This window comes from Fukomys damarensis, unplaced genomic scaffold, assembly GCF_012274545.1.
Source record: "Fukomys damarensis isolate Sample0158 unplaced genomic scaffold, DMR_v1.0_HiC HiC_scaffold_19, whole genome shotgun sequence".
NCBI lineage: Eukaryota > Metazoa > Chordata > Mammalia > Rodentia > Bathyergidae > Fukomys > Fukomys damarensis.
Window position 1 is genome coordinate 34,668,214 of NW_022900931.1, and position 17,660 is coordinate 34,685,873.

Here is a 17,660-nt window from a genome sequence, read left to right on the forward strand (position 1 = left end):
AAAAAAAAAAAAAAAAAAAAAAAAAAGACTTGACATCATGGTCTCTATATTGTGTCTGTCTCTTTTCCAGCACCAGCTTCCATGACTGGAAACACCAGACCACGAATTGAGTGAGAAGAGGTGATATCTGAGTTCCTTAAAGACCTCCTTCTATTCCCAGAAAATGCAAGAATATTCCACCCCTTTATTGGCCTGAACCTCTGCCTCTCAATTATTTCTGTCTTTTCGGTGACTCCTCAATCTCCTGGGGTTGAGAAGCTGTCTGCTTTCCTCCATGCTTTGGTGACTGAATAAGCTTTCCTCTCCTCTCCGCTTAGGTCTCTGCAGTAATCGGCCTCGTCAGGGGCAGCAGCAGAGAAAGCAAGCAGCCTGATGGTCAACACTAACAGCTACAGGGAAAGATCAGAAACCAACGGCAAGGCCTGGCCACCGCCTCACAATTGGAAGACAGCTACGAGGACGCACTGGAGAAAGCCACTCACCTTACACTTGACTTCGTCTGTATCAAGTAAGTTTATTAGAACTTCGAGGCCTCCCACATCCCTGATGGCCAGCTGACAGGTCTCTTGAGCCAGGTTGAAATCGCGCATGGAACACAGTGCAATCACTGTCGCGGTCTGATTTCCTCCCTGGGAAGATGAAACGCCAGAGAAAGGTTATGGAAAATGAGGCTCCCGCAGAAAGGCACTAGATGGTTAGGGATCCAGGAGCTAGGAAACGTGTCTCCCATACACGCCACACTAAATTTTTTTAAATTCGCTAAGTGAGCTGTAATTTGTTAAACTAATCGTGTCAAGCTGAAGCAGGGGAGAGATGCACAGAGCATTATGAAGTGTTATTCGGATTGAGAGTCAACATTTGAAGGTGGTCTGCCTCCTCTAGACAGCTGTGACGCTCAGCGGTATTAGTACATTGAAGAGAGCCCAGGGCACGCCTTGAGAGACTCAGGAATGGAAGTTTTTTGTTTAGGTAGCAGATGGTCTGCCCGGTTTTAAAATAGTGTGATGTGTAATACAATCTGTCCTGAAAATTATTCTTACAGACTGTATGGCCTCTGTCCCCGTTTCCCGGCATATCACTCCTAAAATCCTTCTGTACCTTCGAAGTGGTGTCTTTGGTGCACTAAAGAGACGGTCGCGGCTGCCTCTGTGCTGGGCTCCTGGTGGGAACCGAGATTCCACTCAAGGGTTGGGACTCTCACCTACAACCCCTTCCTCTCCAGCGGGGAGGAGGCAGAGGTCACGCTCATGAGCACTGGTCGATGATTTCATCAGTCAGCCTGTGTCGTGAAGTCTCCGTAAACCTTCGGAAGCCCCAGAAGGGCAGGAAGCCTCAGGCCCCTCCCCAGGCCCTGCCCTGTGCAGGTCTTCATCTGCACCTCTGTGACACCCTTACAGTGAGCCAGCGGGTGTGCTTCCCTGGGTCCTGTGAGCTGCTCTAGCACAATACTCGAACCTGGAGAAGAAGGGGTTGTGAGACCCCCAGCTTACAGCCAGGCAGCTGAGCGGTCACAGCCTGGGGACCTCAGCCCAGGTGGGGAGCAGAGTGGAACAGCAGATCCCCAGCCAGTGTCAGCCGCTACCGGGAAAAATCCCCGCACCTTTCTGGTCCCAGAAGGCCCTGTGTTGACCACTGTGGTGTGACCACCACGGAAACACTTTCTCCTCCACAATGTCCAGGGAGCAGACTGGAACAGACACCTGGAGGACAGGACACTAAGCCCAGCCACGGGAGAAACCCAGAGGAGGGCAGGAGGACTGTGGGGAGGCCTGGAGGAGGGGCACGGGCAGCTAAGAAGGGAAGGGAAGCCTCGCTGTGGTGAGGAACACGCTGGCCCCACGCAGACACTGGCGCCAGTCAGGGTCCATTTGACCAGTGGCCACACGCAGAGCCGTGGTGAGCCGTCTCCCTGAGAAAAACACAACATCTAAGAGCTTTTTCCTTTTCTAATGATCGGTGAATTAGGCCTGCCGGAGTTAAAACAGGAATCCTCAAGGCCCGCCCGCCCCACCTTGACGCGCCTCCCCCAGAGCAGAGCATGAGGGGCAGAGTTGCCACCGAGGCCGAGGGCACCGCCGCGATCCCTGGCGCACGCCCCCCACCACAGCAGCACAGGGACTGCAGAGCTTCCGCCGGGCGCAGCATGAACAACTTCTGAAAAATGGGTTCCTCAAAGTCAGCCTTTGGTTCCTTCTTTCAAACAGTTCCAGCGGCCCGCATCTCTCCGTTTTAAGGGCAGAGACTTCCACGCTTGTGAATCACTTCTCTACCTTACAGACCCTAAGTCTAATTAACACCGCTCTTCTACCACCGATGCCTCCTAAACTTGGGCCTCCCGCGGGTATCTAAGCGCCACTGTGACGGTGCTGGGGGATGGGGGCGCCTCCGGGAGGGGAGCAGCGAGGCCTTGACTGAGGATGGGCTGGTGCCGCTGTCCCGAGGGCCCTGGTGTAGAGAGCTCTCTGACCGAGACGCCCTTGGCCAGGTTCTGACACAGCAAGGGGACCCTCAGCAGAGGCCAGCATCCAGAGACCAGACCTCCTGCCCCCGGGGGAGAGAGAGAGACAGAGAGAGAGAGAGAGAGATCCCTTTCTCTGTACCCCTCCCAAGTCTCCATATTCTGTCACTGCAACAGAAAATGGACTGACACATACAGAAAGCAGATAATATATAATCGCTACATGTGAAAATATGCATCCATTATATGTGTACAAATATCTCTATGTATTCAAATTTTAAAGTATAGAGAGATAATGTGCACAAAAGGATGAGCACAGAACATGGAGATTATATACAAGCCGCCAAAGCCCTTCCCCCTTGGTATCTCACAAGCAAACTCCCTTGTGAACTCCGTACGATTTATTGCTTTGGAAATAAGAAAACGAAAGGTGATGATTGGGGGCATGCTTCAAAGAGTGAAGAGGGAGAGCTTAGACTTCCACTTCTCTTTAAGAACACACCTTCCTCTTCTCAGAAATGCTGTGAGGAACTGTCCTGTGGTGATGTCTCCAACAACGTCCCTTTCTCATACTCTTCCTCCCCCGACAGTAATCCAGGCCCATCCTGTATTCAACACTAAGTTGAGAAGATCTAGAGCCTTAATATTATTATTTACTTTTGAAATAAATAATGCTTTATGACTTTTAGTGTCTTTCTCCTTACTATCAAGAGAAATGTTTCCACCACCATTTTCTTACATACAGTTGACTTTACAATACAAATAATAAATCCTCTCTTTATTAGCTGTCAGGTCATTAACTCCTTTATTTGCCAACACGAGACTCCCCCATACTAACACTTTGTTTCTCTTTTTTAAACAGGCAGCTACTCTGTCAACCAGAAAGACGGATGTACCTGCTAACCACGGTTAAGTAAAGCAAGTGAAGTACACAGTATACAAAAAGATAAAGCAAAGAAAACAAGGCAAACAGCTCCCTCCCTTTCCTCTGAATTTCAGTGGTCCAAGAGAGCCAGAAATTTCTCCTGGGGGGTTCTGAACAAACAGAGCCATGTTCGTCCATGAAGGGTTGAAAATCCAAGGGCAGGGAGTTCGTTAGGTGGAGCGGTCGGCTTTACACAGGTCGGGGAGGCAGCACCAGAGAATCAGGCATGTTGCCGCAGAGGAGCCAAGGCCTCCTCTCCCCAGCCTTCCTTACAATGAGGAGTGCAGTGTCCACCTCTCGGCTCTACGTGACTGAGGACTTTGCTGACTGCTATTCTTGCTCCATGAAGTTTCCTTTGGTAGCAGTTGTCTACATCACTCATCAGCGTAACCTTTGTTTCCAGTTTCCAGTTGCCTTCATTTTTATGTTCTAGGCTCTGTCTACTTTTAAGCTTCATTATTTACACTGTAAATAGTGACATAACTTTTTAAAAGTCATTTTAGCATAGCTGATGTCCAAAAGGTCAGAGTTTATTTGTTTTGTTAAGAAACACCTAAGTCTTCACCAATCTTGAAATTGAAAGCCTGACAATTGGCATTTATTGTGAAGAAGTTAGATCCTTATAGAAAAAGAATTCTGTAAATCAGCTTTTTCTCAAAATCTGGAAACATATTCATAGGCTAGAGGGATTTTTTTTAAGAACAGTTTTTATAATAGGAAAAGTTCGTTTTTCCACATTTCAGGATTTAGCTCTCCTCTTGTCACTGACCACACTCCCCAAAGGATTATAAATCTTTCAGAATGAATACCAGAAGACGGGAGCCAAAATATTCAACATACAGAGCCACAAATATCAGCCAATTGCTATTCTTTAAATACCAGCCATGTCAGAGGGGTTCGGCTGTCCGTTCCGCTCCATCCAGAAGCCCTGAGGACGCACACGTGCTGTTTCAGTTCAGGTCCCCGAGCAGGTAATTAGTCGCCAACACTGATTTTCACATTTTATCACGCATTTGCATTTGTGAGCCTTTTAGAGCTGGGGAAAACAGTAAAATACTGCTTTCCTAGCTTCCGAAGAGCTTGGGCAAACGCTTCCAGTGAACTTTTCCATTCTTAGAGAGACGCAGTTCTTCTGCTGGTTGTTTTCTGCCCGTGGCCCCTGCTTCTCCTCAGACTCAGGCGTCTGCAGTGCGAATTTCTGTCGCCAGGCTGGAGGTGTTTGCTCATCGTCACAGTAGGGGTCAAACACGCAGAGACAGAGTGGACGCTGCACTCTCTCACGCTCCAACATTTCTTTCTTTTTGTACCGGGAATCAAACTCAGGACCTTGCGCTTGCCAGGCAGGCGCAGTGCCACTGAGCTACGTCTCCGGCCTCAACTTTTCCTTTTGCAAGACAAGATGAATTGGAGATATCTTTCTAAGCAATTTTTGCTACTTTAAATGAAATCTTTGAAATTAGGAAGTGTCATGTAGGGCCACAGACACTGACGTGCAGGATCCCGTCTGAAATCAGGAAGTGTCGCCCTCCCTGGCCGTGCAGAGAGATCCCCTCATTACTGTCAGGGAGGGAGAAACACACTTTCCCAAGTCGAGATGAACGGCGTATTCAGGCTGCTTCGCTCACCTTTGTATTCTTCCATTCAGCAGGCGCATGTGTGGGAAGACCCGGGACACCAATAGTCAAGACACAGCCCATGCCTTCCTGGGGCTAATTCTACACTGGAAAAGAAACATTTTAACTTTTTTTTTTCAGTTTTTTGAGACAGGGTCTCACTATGTAGTTGAGACTGACCTGGAACTCACTGTGTAGCCCAGCCTGGTCTTGAACTCACAGTGATCCTCCTGCCTCTGCCTCCCGAGTGCTGGGATTACAGGTGTGTGCCACCATGCCTGGCTGAAAAGCTTTAAGTCTTTAAGCTTCCTCACATAGATAAAAATTATTAAGTCTACAAGCTGCTCCAGGGCCCTGGAAGCTCAGTTTAGGGAACTAGGGCAATCATCCCTGGAAGAATGATCTGAGAATGGCACAAAAAGGAGAGCTTTTCCCTGATAGGACAGAAGGAGATAACCAAGGAAAGTGTATGCAAAATCCCTGTATTACAACTCACACAGCTAAATCTTGGAGGCAGCCTATATGTCCACCAACAGATGGAGGAGACAAGGAAAACTGATTATGTAATGGAATACTATGCTGCCATAAAGAAGGGTAAGTTTGAGTCATCCATAGGGAAATGGATGCACCTTGAGATGATGTTAAGTAATATTAAGCAAAATAAATAAAATATTCACATTTAAATGTTGCCTGGCTTCTCTGAGTTGGGAAACTCAAAGGATAAAGATCCTCTGCAAATGGGAAGGGAAACTAGAGCTGCAGGGAAGGGAAGGGAAAAGGATTCAGGTGTGTCACAGACACACACCTATTTCCAGGATGACTGCAACCACCTCATGCTGCAAACGCTGCTGATAAACACAGGGAAAGTCCTGCACTGGCGGGAGCCGGGTAGCTGGGAGCTCAGGAAACCAGCACGGCCCCAGCCCCAGGGAGATCAGTACCCGGTGAGCAGGAACGAGGAGCACGCTGACTGTCAAAGTCCACTCCGCAGAAGAGGCCCCCGGGGGGAAGACGACAGGCGCACGCCCTGGGGACCCCGCAGGCTGCACAGGGGCCCAAGGAGAGCAACACGGGACAAGATCAGGTGCCAGAGGACTTCTAAATGTAAGGTTTCTTTCGTTTCCTCTTCTTGTTTTCTTTGTTCTGGAAAGGAGACCCGGCTAACAGAAGAAACTGGTGGGCAGCGCATCTGTAGGGCCCTTGTCAGAATTCGCTGTCTGAAGCCCACACGACCCTGAGACACCCCCAGCCCAGCCCACGCTGGCCATCTGCAATGAGGTAGTAGCCCTGGGACCCGGGAGGTGACAGCGTCCCACAGCCTCCAGCTGGCTTTCCAGGTGTCTTTCCGACGCGCCAGTCGGGCAGCAAGGACCAGGAAGCCCTGCCAGGGACTGTGCCTTAGTGATGGTGCAGGGCGGCCCAACACCCGGCACAGAGATGGCTCGGATATGCCTTCTCTCCAGGGAGGAGGAGCGGCAGACTCTGCTGAGTGAGGGGTTCAGCAGTGGAGCAGAGGAGTGGAGCTCAGAGCTGTGGCTTCTCTGTGTGCTCAAACCTGCCTTATACGGGTGACTCAGGACTCAGAAAGCAAACTCATCAGGACCCCACACAAAACCAAGCAAATGCGGTCTTCAGATATCAGGTATCTATAGAAATCTATACAGAGAGGGAGACATGATTCAGGCTGGGTGTGGTGTGCACACCTGCAATCTCAGTGCTCTGGGAGGCTGAGACAGGAGGATCACAAATTTGAGCCCAGCTTGGGCAACTTAGTGAGATCCTTCCTCAAAGTAAAAAAATTTAAAAGGGCTGGGGATATAGCTCAATGCAAAGGCCCTGGGTTCAATCCTCAGTACCGGGAGAAAAAAAAAGGAAGGGAGGGAAGGAGGAAGGGAAAGAAAAGAAAAAAGAAAGTAGACTCAAATTGTCATCCTACCACCTTGCTAAGAATTTTTATGAGAAATAAAGAAGGAATAATGCAGAAGTCCTCTCTGCACTCTTTTTAAAACAGATGTGGCATTTTTACAGGAATTGATAATATATTAGAACGTCACAACAATGAGGAACAGTTTATAGCAAATGTAATTGTCTCCCCCCAAAATTCAGAAGAACGAGCCAAGTATTTATGATAATTAATAGAAGTTATTAGTTCACAAAGTGGATAGCAACAGGGATAACACTTCAAATGAGTAATTTCTACAATTTAAGCACAACACACTGAAACCAGTAATTTGAAAGAAATTTCCATGCCAGTATTAGCAAAATAATACCAACAAAAATATCTATGATGTATGGGGAAATATCAAACATTTTATAAAGTATACAAAAAACTAAATGGTCACCATATTCTTGAGTAGGATAATTCAGTGGTGTTAAACTTTTATTTTATCCAAAAGTAATTCATAAATTCACACAAACCAACTTAAATCCTGAGAGGATTTATTTAGTTTCTAACTTATTTCTGAACTCATTCTAAAAATGATCTTGAATGGAAAATCCAGAAAAATCAGATTTTAAGAATTTAAGACAACTATCTGCTCTACCAAATATTAAAATTCACCAAAGCAGTAGTGAGAAAAACAGTGTGGAACTGGCATGATGGAAATTCAAGTCAATTAATGCAAGAGGGAAAGATCCAGAAACAAACGCTCACACATGAGACTGCAGGGTTTTTTATTAGTACGTATTTGTCGTACATGCAGCTTACATTCATGTTGGTGAGTGGGAACATGTACATAATACAACTTTTTAAAATTTAAATACCCTTCTCACCCACCTCCCTCTGCCTCTAAATCCCCTTTTCCCATTTTCACTCTTGCTACTATTGTTATTAGCTCATGTTTACCAATACAGTGTTTACACACACTGAGGTTATTAGGTTCCTGTACATGGCACATCTTAATTTTTCTCAATTTCCTTTCTCCTTCCCCTTTCCCCTTGGCCTTGGTCTCCTGGACCCCTTTTCCATTTCCAAGAGAACTATTATCTTGTTTCATTCTATCCATCCTTTATTATTCTCTCTGTACTTTGCCTTACTCAAATGAGAGAAACCACATGGTATTTAAGCTTGTGTGTCTGATTTATTCACTCAACATTATATTTCCCAGATGCATCCATTTTCCTACACATGTCTCAAATTTATCTTTCTGAATAGCTGCATAGAAGCTTCTGCACAGCAAAGGAATCAATTAGTAGAGAGAAGAGACAGTCTACAGAATGGGAAACAAGTTTTACCAGCTGTGCCCTGAGACAGAGGACTAATATCTAGAGTATATAAAGAACTCAAAAAGATTAGACTCTGAAATAGCCCAATCAAGAAATGTGCAAGTGAAACGAATAGACACTTTTCCAAACAAGAAATACAAATGACCAACAAATATATGAAAAGAACGTTTAACATCTCTAGCCATTAGACACACGCAAATTAAAACAATGTGAAGATTCCGTTCTACTCCAGAAAGAATGGCAATCACCAAGAAGTCAAAGAATAATAAATGCTGGAGTGGCTGTGGTGAAAAAGGAACACTCCTACATTGGGGGTGGGAATGTAAACTAGTACAACTATTGTGGAAATCAGTACGGGGATTTCTCAAAGAACTAAAATTAGAAATTCTATCCCCCTTCCAGGTTTCTTCCCCCAGGCATCAAAGACATTACACTATGTAGCAGACACCCCTGCCCAGTGTCAGCAGGCTGTCCTAGTCCAAGCTTCTCGCCCCTCCATAATTCCGCTGTGTTACATGGGAAGTAGCAGGGCTCGCTGAGTTCATTACCAGCCAAGGTCAACTCGGGTCCTCTGAACTAACCGTTTGTTCTCTTCAGCAAAAATACGCTGTGTCCTCATTCTACAGCCCGGCCTGCCTGATACTTGTTACCAGCAGGTGTCCCAAGGCCTGCCCAGCTGCCCGCCTCCCATACTGTGATGAATAAACACCGAATGTCCCAGGAGTCCTTTGTCTTTGCTTCCCAGAGCAGCTCAGATCAGCCCAAGACCCTGCCGCTGTCAAGTCTCTGTCTGTCTCTTTGTTTCCCACTTTCCTATCTTGCAGATATTGCACTGGCTCACAGGAGACTAGGACCACCTCAGGGGTCTCTGCTAATGTCCCCTTTCCCTGTAATACTACAGCGATACATGTATACCAATGTTCACAGCAGCACAATTTGTAACAGCTAAGTTCTGGGAGTGGCTGGTGTACCGATCCACGGATGGATGCATGAAGAAGACGCGGTAATGTATCTAAGGTTACTAGGGGAAGGGCAGGTGAGCCGATCACCTGCATGGCCACAGCTGTCCTTCCAGGAGAGAAGACTGAAGTTAGACATCCACCTTATATGAATTCCAGGTGGATTAATGATCTGAACGTTAAAAAAAAACCTATAAAACCACCAGAAAGAAACAGAAAATGCTTTTCTCCTCCTGGAATGGCTTCAGAAAAACTTTTCTAGCTTCTAAGGCTCAAAAACCCATAAGCCATGAATGAAATAATGTTTATTAATGAGGAAAAAAACAGAAGATAAGAAGACATGTGACAAACTGAGAGAATATAACTGCAACCAAAATAACAGACAAAAATTAATTTGCATTATTAATAATAAAAAGCTGCAAAGAAAAGTGAGCAAAGGATACAAGACAATGGTTATCGGGCAGATGAAAAAAATACATCAACCTCACTACTAATCAGCAATGTGCAACTTCAAACAAGTTATATCTTTAATATCAGAAATATCCCAAACCAAAAATTAAAGACTTCAACTTAATGAGGAAAATGAAGCAACAGATTTTAATCCTAGATGAATGATTTTAATAATCTGTGAAGATTTAAAAGACCATCAATGTCTAGACTTCATCCCAGACAAAATCAAGGAAAGCTTCCATGAGTGGCACTGGGTATCAGGGTCTTCTGTTTGCTTATTTCTAAGAGCCCTGGATGATTTGATTTTATGCCCAAGTTGAAAATTACTGTTACATTACTGGTAGAATGGTAACTGACATTTGCTTTCTGGAAGGAGTGATCAAAAATTCTTTTATATAAACCAAATTTGTTTATTCCTCTTCATTATCTTTAAAGAAAAAAAATGTAAGGCAAGCTTTCTTAGACATTAGTGTGCATATATTCTTTCTTTTTCATAAATAGTTTTATTGAGGTGTAATTGATATATACAATACTGCACATATTAAATACACAACTGGATGACTGTAGACTCCATGCAATCACAATAAAGGTAATAAACATCTATCACCTACCTGTGCCTTTTCTTTCTCATAAGAACATTTACCATGAGCTCAATCCTCTTAAATTTTAAGTTATTGTAAACTATTAGCACTATGTTGAACACTGTGTTGTACAGATCTCTAGAACAAATTCTTTTCGCACAAATAAAACTATAGCTATCAGACAACTTTCAATCAGAGCTAACAAGAAATCTGAGTTTGCTTCTGTTTGACCCAAGTAACTCCATTTTAAATAATTCATCCAACAGAAAGAGTTTGCATGATCCAAAAAAGATGCAAACATATTTGCTGCACTGTTTATTATAGTAACAAAAATTGATTTGAACTAAAAATGCATCAATAAGTGAACTGTTAAATAAATTAATGCTATGTTCCTTCAGTGAAATACTATGTCAAAATTAGAAGGATTGAGACATGTATGAAAGATCATCAAGACATGACCCTAAATATGAACAGCAAATGTAGAGTGAAAAATAGTATGGTTTCATTTATGTACACAAATGGTAGGTGTCTATGCACATAAACAGAAGCAGCTAGAAAGAAGCATTCATGATTTGTATTTCATGGCCTGAATGTCTGAAGCGAGCACATACTAGTGTATCATTTGTATAATATTTTAAGGGCTTAAGCCAGAGGGAGTGTAAAACCAACACGTGCTCCTTCTGTGCCCTGCATGTCACCAAAATAATCAGCAGCCACCTGGGCACGGCCACATCTGTGCAGGGAGGAAAGCTGGGAAAGGAGCACCACCCTTGGCCGCAGAAATCTGAAGAGCTAGTGGACCAGAAAGGGACACAGAGTTTCACATTTTTCCCACAAGTATTCAGTTTCCAATAATGATTACAATAGCTCCATATCCATATCTATATCCAATTATACCAAATCCTTAACTCAGATATTCAGACATTCTTCATCAGGAAAATTATGTAGTAGGACACGAGTGTGTACTTTTAAAACAAAAAGCAAAGCAGCGCTGCACATTATACAATCTGGGAAGTAGTCAGTGTTACTTTTCTCCAACCTACTTAGCTTTCTGCAATACATTTGTAGGGAAAAGCACAGTTCGGAGAATGAAAAATATGTTGCTGCAAATACATCAGCAATGAACTTCCCCAAATGATTTATTCCACGTTTAGATCATTAAATAAGACTGCTTTAGACATCAAGATACTTTGTAACAAAAACAATCTTATAAGTAACTAGATGGGTCTGTGTAACATGTAATCCCGCTCTAGCTGGGGTAATTAACAGTATGAGCTCATGAGTAAATAAGAGAAGAGCGAATGAATTAGTAAATGAGGTAAGGCTGCAGAGGCTTTTGGTTTTCGTTTTCCTGGTTTTCTTTGGTGTTGGGGATTGAGCCAGAAGTCCTGGGTGTACTGAACACCTACCACGGAGCTACACTCTAGACCCTGCTGCTGCCATTTTTCAGGAGTTAGGTTGATATAATCATACAGTGCTAGCTACTGGCAGTATAAACCATTATGAGTCAGTAGCACTGTATTAGCAAACTCATCTAACTATGCTGCATTTTCTCCACACTTATCTATGCATTTATGATAGTCAAGAGGCAAGGAAGGTTTAAAGCTGAAAAACTAAAGATCTATCAATTATTTGTAAAGTACAGATCTCCCACTGGAAATGCAGAACCTCTCCATCCTCCATGGTTCCCACCCTCTCCTTTGTAATACAAATGACGGAGGATGAATTCTTTTGTGGGAAATGGATATAGAACACACATTTCAAGTAAACCAAATACAGGACTTAAAACACATTCACTTTGTCCACTACAATATTTACAGAAGCGGAAATGTAAACCCTACTGAGTCGAAATTATAGTACCTGATGGAAATTTAAATAATTTATGATTTCTCACAGGTAAACTTTAAAAGGCACAAAATTCCTTCTACTCTTGTTGTCTGAACTTTTCTTAAAAAGTGTGAACCCACATCAATGTGGCAACATGTGCATTAACTTAAATGTTTCTCCAGAGAGTGGTGCTCGTTTTCCTTTTTTAGCTATTGGAACTGATTTGAGTACATAAACAGTGGTCACTGGCTCCCATTTTTGAATGAGTCTTTTTAATCATTATTCTTCTCATTTTCATTAAGTAAAAGCCTAGCAGAAGAGCACACTCTGGGGTTGCCTTCCCAGAATGAATACTGAGCCCCTTTAGAAAGAGGGCTCCCCGATTAGTCTCTTAATTAAACAAAGAAATCAAAACAACGGAGATGGCTGGGTCCAAGAGCCATCACCTCTTGGGGCCTGAATTTCTTGAGAGTGGGACAGAATAATCAGGCAGCGGGCAGTAAAGATGGAAGTCTGGACACGGTCCCAGCCTGTAGCTGCCTTCTGTGTGGCCTACAGTGCAGTATTTCTCAGCTTTTCCACCACTGAAATAGAGACGGAACCTCCTGCCACTCCATACCCCAAACCCAAGTAATGCGAATGGAATTTAATTAACTGTAATTGGTTGCAAAATACATCAAATTCCTGTGATGAAAAATCATTTAACTCCCAATTACCACTTCGAAGAGCACTTTACACACTGAAGGATGGGTGTGAGTGTAATTAGTTCATGTATGATTATGAAGAAATCGAGGACCTCAAAAGCAATCTTTAACAAAGATTTCCAAGGAGGGAGCCCGCGTGCCTCTTTTGAGCTTACAGTCTAGCAGCATCTGTGATGAGAACGTCTTTTAGACGTCACTCTGAAGGGAGAGCTCATCTTGGTAAGCTGGGTGAATCGCCCACCATCTTCCTTTGTCATGGCCTGAAATTTTGAACTTGTGGACACAGAAGGGAAGAGTAACTAGCAAGCTCTCTGGTTCGTGTGAAGGGTGAATCTGACAGCAATGCTTTACAGTTTGGTCATAAAGTAGACACATGAGGCTTCCCCTCTGGAGCCTGCCATGCGTGGAGGGAGGGGATGAACGTGCAGGCCTGACCCTCCTTTCCCACTGTTGCCACACGCACGCATGCTGTCACTGGCCTGCACCTCTCTACCCGGGCACCACAGGTCTTTCTAAATCAGTGCGTTCCTCATCTCACTCCAGTTGGATTCTAGGAAGAATCCCAGGGGCAGAAACAGGCATCTGTGGGGCAGCAGGGACAGCTGGGAAAATGGCCTGAGAATTAACTCTAGCTCCTCCGGCAGATATAAGAGGAGGGGAGTGAGGCACTCAGCATGGAGGCAGAGTTCTCCAAACGCACTTGCTGAATCACCCTAGCCGAGCCTAGCTGCAACCAGAATGGTCCATGCATATATCACTGCCGCGTGACAGCCCCAGAAAATGCCAACAGGAAAGGGAAAGCAGATTCTGTACCCTAACACCTAAGAGATGAGCATCCAGGTTCGTGGTGTCACTCTGATCTTCTTGATTTTTTTTGAAGATGTGTAACACTCAATCCTGTACACAGTCCGCCCTCAATCCACCTGAACATGGGTTCTCACAGGCTTCCGACCTCGGGCCTGCAGTTCACTCTTAAGTTGAAGGACATTTATACTAACATGTTTGAAATGCAAATCTACTTTGAAAAATAATGACCTTTCTACTATGCCTGCCTCCCAAGCTCAAGGTCCTATGTTCGATCCCTGCTCCAGAAAAAAAAAAAAATGACCTTTCTATTTATTATCTCACTCACCAAAGACTACCTGCCTGAATCAATTTACAATATTATAGTATTTGCAACTAATAAATCCACATTCCCAAGCAAACAAAATATCCCGTAATTCCCCTCCTATTTCACAAAGGGGTTCTCCACATACCTTATTTAGAAATGAGCGCAACATCCCTGTACTTTTAGAGACACACAAAATTAGTGTGGATCTAGACATTAACAAACTATCCCCCCACAGTTGCTGGAAATTATCAAAGCAAATCTTTTCCTCACAAGACTTTAAAGCAGTCCCGACCCAAGGACAAAATAAATCTATGGAACATTCAGTCAGTGCAGCCACAAAATGGGGTCTCTCTAAGGAGAATAAGAGGTGAAAGGGGATGAGAGAAGGGTGCATGAGGAGTGGGAGACAGACAGCAGCAGCAGAAGGAACGACTGTGGCTTCCAGGCCTGAACAGCTGCTCCCACGGAGCTGTGGGAATAAGCCAGCCTCACCCTCCTTTGCACCACCGGGCAGCGGGTGAAGGACTGGCTTACACTGCATCTGCAAGATGTAGAAATGAATTTAATATCTCTAATTGAGGAGCAGCGAGACCACCGAGCCATCACAACTGGCAGAAGGCAGACTGTATGTGCAAGTCAGTAAGAGCTGAATCTGGGGTTAGGGGACGGACGCCTCAGCTGGGGATGTAAAGATAGTTGAGTAAAAATGAAACATATTAATATAAAAATTACATTGTTAGCACAATTTCCTTAAGAAACTGTGCTTGAAGACTGTAGATTCTATTTCGACTTTTTTTTTTAACTTGCAATCAGGGGCATCATCAGAGATGTACAGAATTCTCACCAAAGAAAGTGGGGCTCAGTTCCACCCTCTGGGGTGCACTTGGAGTGTAAAGATCACGGGGCAGTGTGGCTCAGAGCTGTAGAAATGTAAGTGGCTTTGGAAGAAAATAGGGACTGGTCCAGGAGCCCCCCTGATGAGACTGTTCTTGGGTGGGTCCACGTGTGTGTGTGGAAGACTTACAAGCATGGCAAATCCACTGGCTGAAGATGGGTGGATGAGTATGAGGGTGTGCGGGTGTGAGTGTGTGTGTGTGATTTTGTTGTATAAGGGAAGGAGTTTATTATTTACTGTGGCTTGAAAATATTGTGTAAATATATATATGATGATGATTTTCTCTTTGACAACTAAAGTTAGGACCTATAAATACTAGGTGCCTCACTTTCTGGTGCTGATCTTACTGTGTATTGGGAATGATACTATATGTAACCTTCATTGTTCTCACGTTGCTGTCAAAGTCTCTTTAAAAAAAAATTACATTGTGTTCTATAAGCCCAGATGAAAAAACATATACATATATAAAACTTTTGCAAGTTGAAGGGAACATATGTCAAAGCCAAATAATTAAATACAAACTCACTTTACTTATATGCCAAGAACTGAGCTCATAGCCCTGGATAAATAATAAAGCTGCACAGTTCATTGACCTGTTTGGGTATTAATGAGCTCATCAATTTTTTTCAGCACTCACAGACGTTGCTCCACTTGGAAAGTGGTAAGGAGAAAGTCAGGTCAACAATAATATTTCTCCGCCCGTTTAAATCTACACCGTAGCCATAATTTTATAAATTAAAATGTCAGGTATATTTATTTTGAGATTACCTAGAGACATTCAACTTTGCATTTTAGAGACTTTTAATATCCTTTTTGTGTCTCTATAGAAAACATTTATCTGTGTCAAAAACCTTGAAGTCATTTGTAGATATACTTTTTCTTTTATTGGCTATGTTAAAAATATTGACCTGTGGGAACTATAAGAATTCCAGGCAATTTAGCGTCTGGCCAAAAGTATCACATTTGCACATGATTTATTAATGAATAACTTGTGCAAGCTTAAGTAGCACTTCATCAATAAATGTTTTCCTTAGCTGTTCAGGGACAGAAATAGTGCATCCCTTTTTTGGCCCAGTGCTATATGGACTTAGCCTAAATACTTGTCTAACTCAACATAGTTACTCTATAGCCATTACGAGGAGCTCTTGGCCAGGGGCCCCGGGAGCACATCACCAAAGACATTGTTTGCCTTCACTCAGTGCCTGCCCCATTCAATCTTCAGGGAGATAATTCTTTCTGCTCTTGGCCCTTGGATGGGTTTTACTCATTGGCAACTGCTTATTCTTATTTAAGGAGAGTTAAGTCTTTCTCTCACTGTATTAACTTGCTGCATTTTTTTCTTTTTACTGGTTTCCAGAAGACTTAAAGCAAAAATGGAGGGCCAGTTAGGCAAGTCGATAAGATTCCATGGCAAACATTTTCTGGAGTAATAATCACATGCAACAGAAATAGCTGTTATTGCCAACTGTCACCGAGGACGTTATGCTAGGCACTTTACACGTGTTATGTGGCATTTAGTACTCGTCATAATCCTAACATATGGGAACTTTTATTTCTCCATCTTCACCAACGAAGAAACTGGAGCTTAGAGAGGTTATTCAACCTGCCCCAGGCCATGGAGTCAGTGGCAGAGGTCCCACTCAAACAACGTTTCTCCAACATCAAACATCACGCTTCTAGCAACTCCAGTGTCCTACCTCCTGCTTCTGCCCCTTTGACCCTGTCTCTCTTTATTAAGGAAATAAAGACAGTGGACCAGGGCAGTTTAGAAAAGCACTGTGGCTCTTCCAGTTCCTCTACCTGAAGGCTGTGTCTGAGCCCCAAGGGCCCAGTCCAGTTCAAGCCGCCTGCTGCAGGACAGTGGGTGAGGAGAGGCAACCGTGGACAGCTCTGAGGCCCAGGCAAGCGGCAGATGAGGGCTAGGAAGAGGCCCTGAACCACAGGCTGAGCCTGTGGTCTGCGACAGGACGCCTGCCAAGTGGAGTGACGGAACAGAGTTCTAGCAAGTGTCAGAGTTCCCCAATTCATAAATTAGTCCATATTTGTTCTAATGTTTTCCTTACATGTTTTTAAGTAATCATGAGTGGCCATAATAATAAACCATGAATCATTTTTAGTGGCAGAATTAGGCTTAAAGTTTTTAATGTTTTCTTTTAAAAAAACGATTATATAAAGTATGAATCCATTATTATTATGAAATGGTATGTGTGTTCGTCAGCTTTTGGTCAGTATAATAAGTACCTAAGATGACATGTGAAGGGAAAGGTTCATTTTGGCTCATGTTTTAGAGGTGTTTCCGTCCGTGCTAGGCTGCTCCTGTGGTGACACAGCGATGTGTGGCAGGAGCATGTGCTGAAGCACAACTGCTCGCCTCATGGCGGGGAGACAAGAGAAAGAGGAAGAGACGGGGTCCTGCGAGGGCCCCCCGCGACCTGAAGGCTTCTCTTCAGGCCCCATTTCTTAAGCATCACACCACCTCCCAACAGCTTAAGACTGGGATCAAGACTTTAACACATGCATTTTGGAAGAATTCAGGTCCAAACTAGAAATAGAGGACATAGTTTTACATTGCAATTATAAATGTATATTTTAAAAAATATCTACCTGCTCTAGATTCCTTGCCAATAGACAACACTAAACGAGGTGAGCATTCACATAAAATAACAGCAGAGTAAAAACAATCTCAAAAATTGAAAGCGTGTATAAAAGTACTTAAGATTTATAAAATATAATTCTTACACTTGAATTTTAAAACACACAAAACATTATCCTACTAAAAAGACTTGATCTTTGGTTTATAACAAATAACCCCAATAAAAAAAAACAAATATTCCCTTTACTTTGCACTGATGTTGGTTAGGTCATTAAGAGGTTTCCAAAAGGATCACCAAGTTAATCATTATTCCTTCATA

The 17,660-nt window shown here is 43.6% G+C and overlaps 1 protein-coding gene across 4 annotated transcripts in view; it reads right to left on the reverse strand.

The window, feature by feature from the left end:
- The window catches only part of Armc4 (armadillo repeat containing 4), a 166,624-nt gene that overhangs the window by 101,766 nt on the left and 47,198 nt on the right, over positions 1-17,660 (reverse strand). For all 4 annotated transcript variants that reach the window (XM_033765651.1, XM_010614782.2, XM_010614784.3 and 1 more), the window contains one exon: positions 483-629. In XM_033765651.1, coding sequence (XP_033621542.1) covers positions 483-629 — 147 coding nt within the window. The remainder of the gene's footprint in view (positions 1-482; positions 630-17,660) is intronic.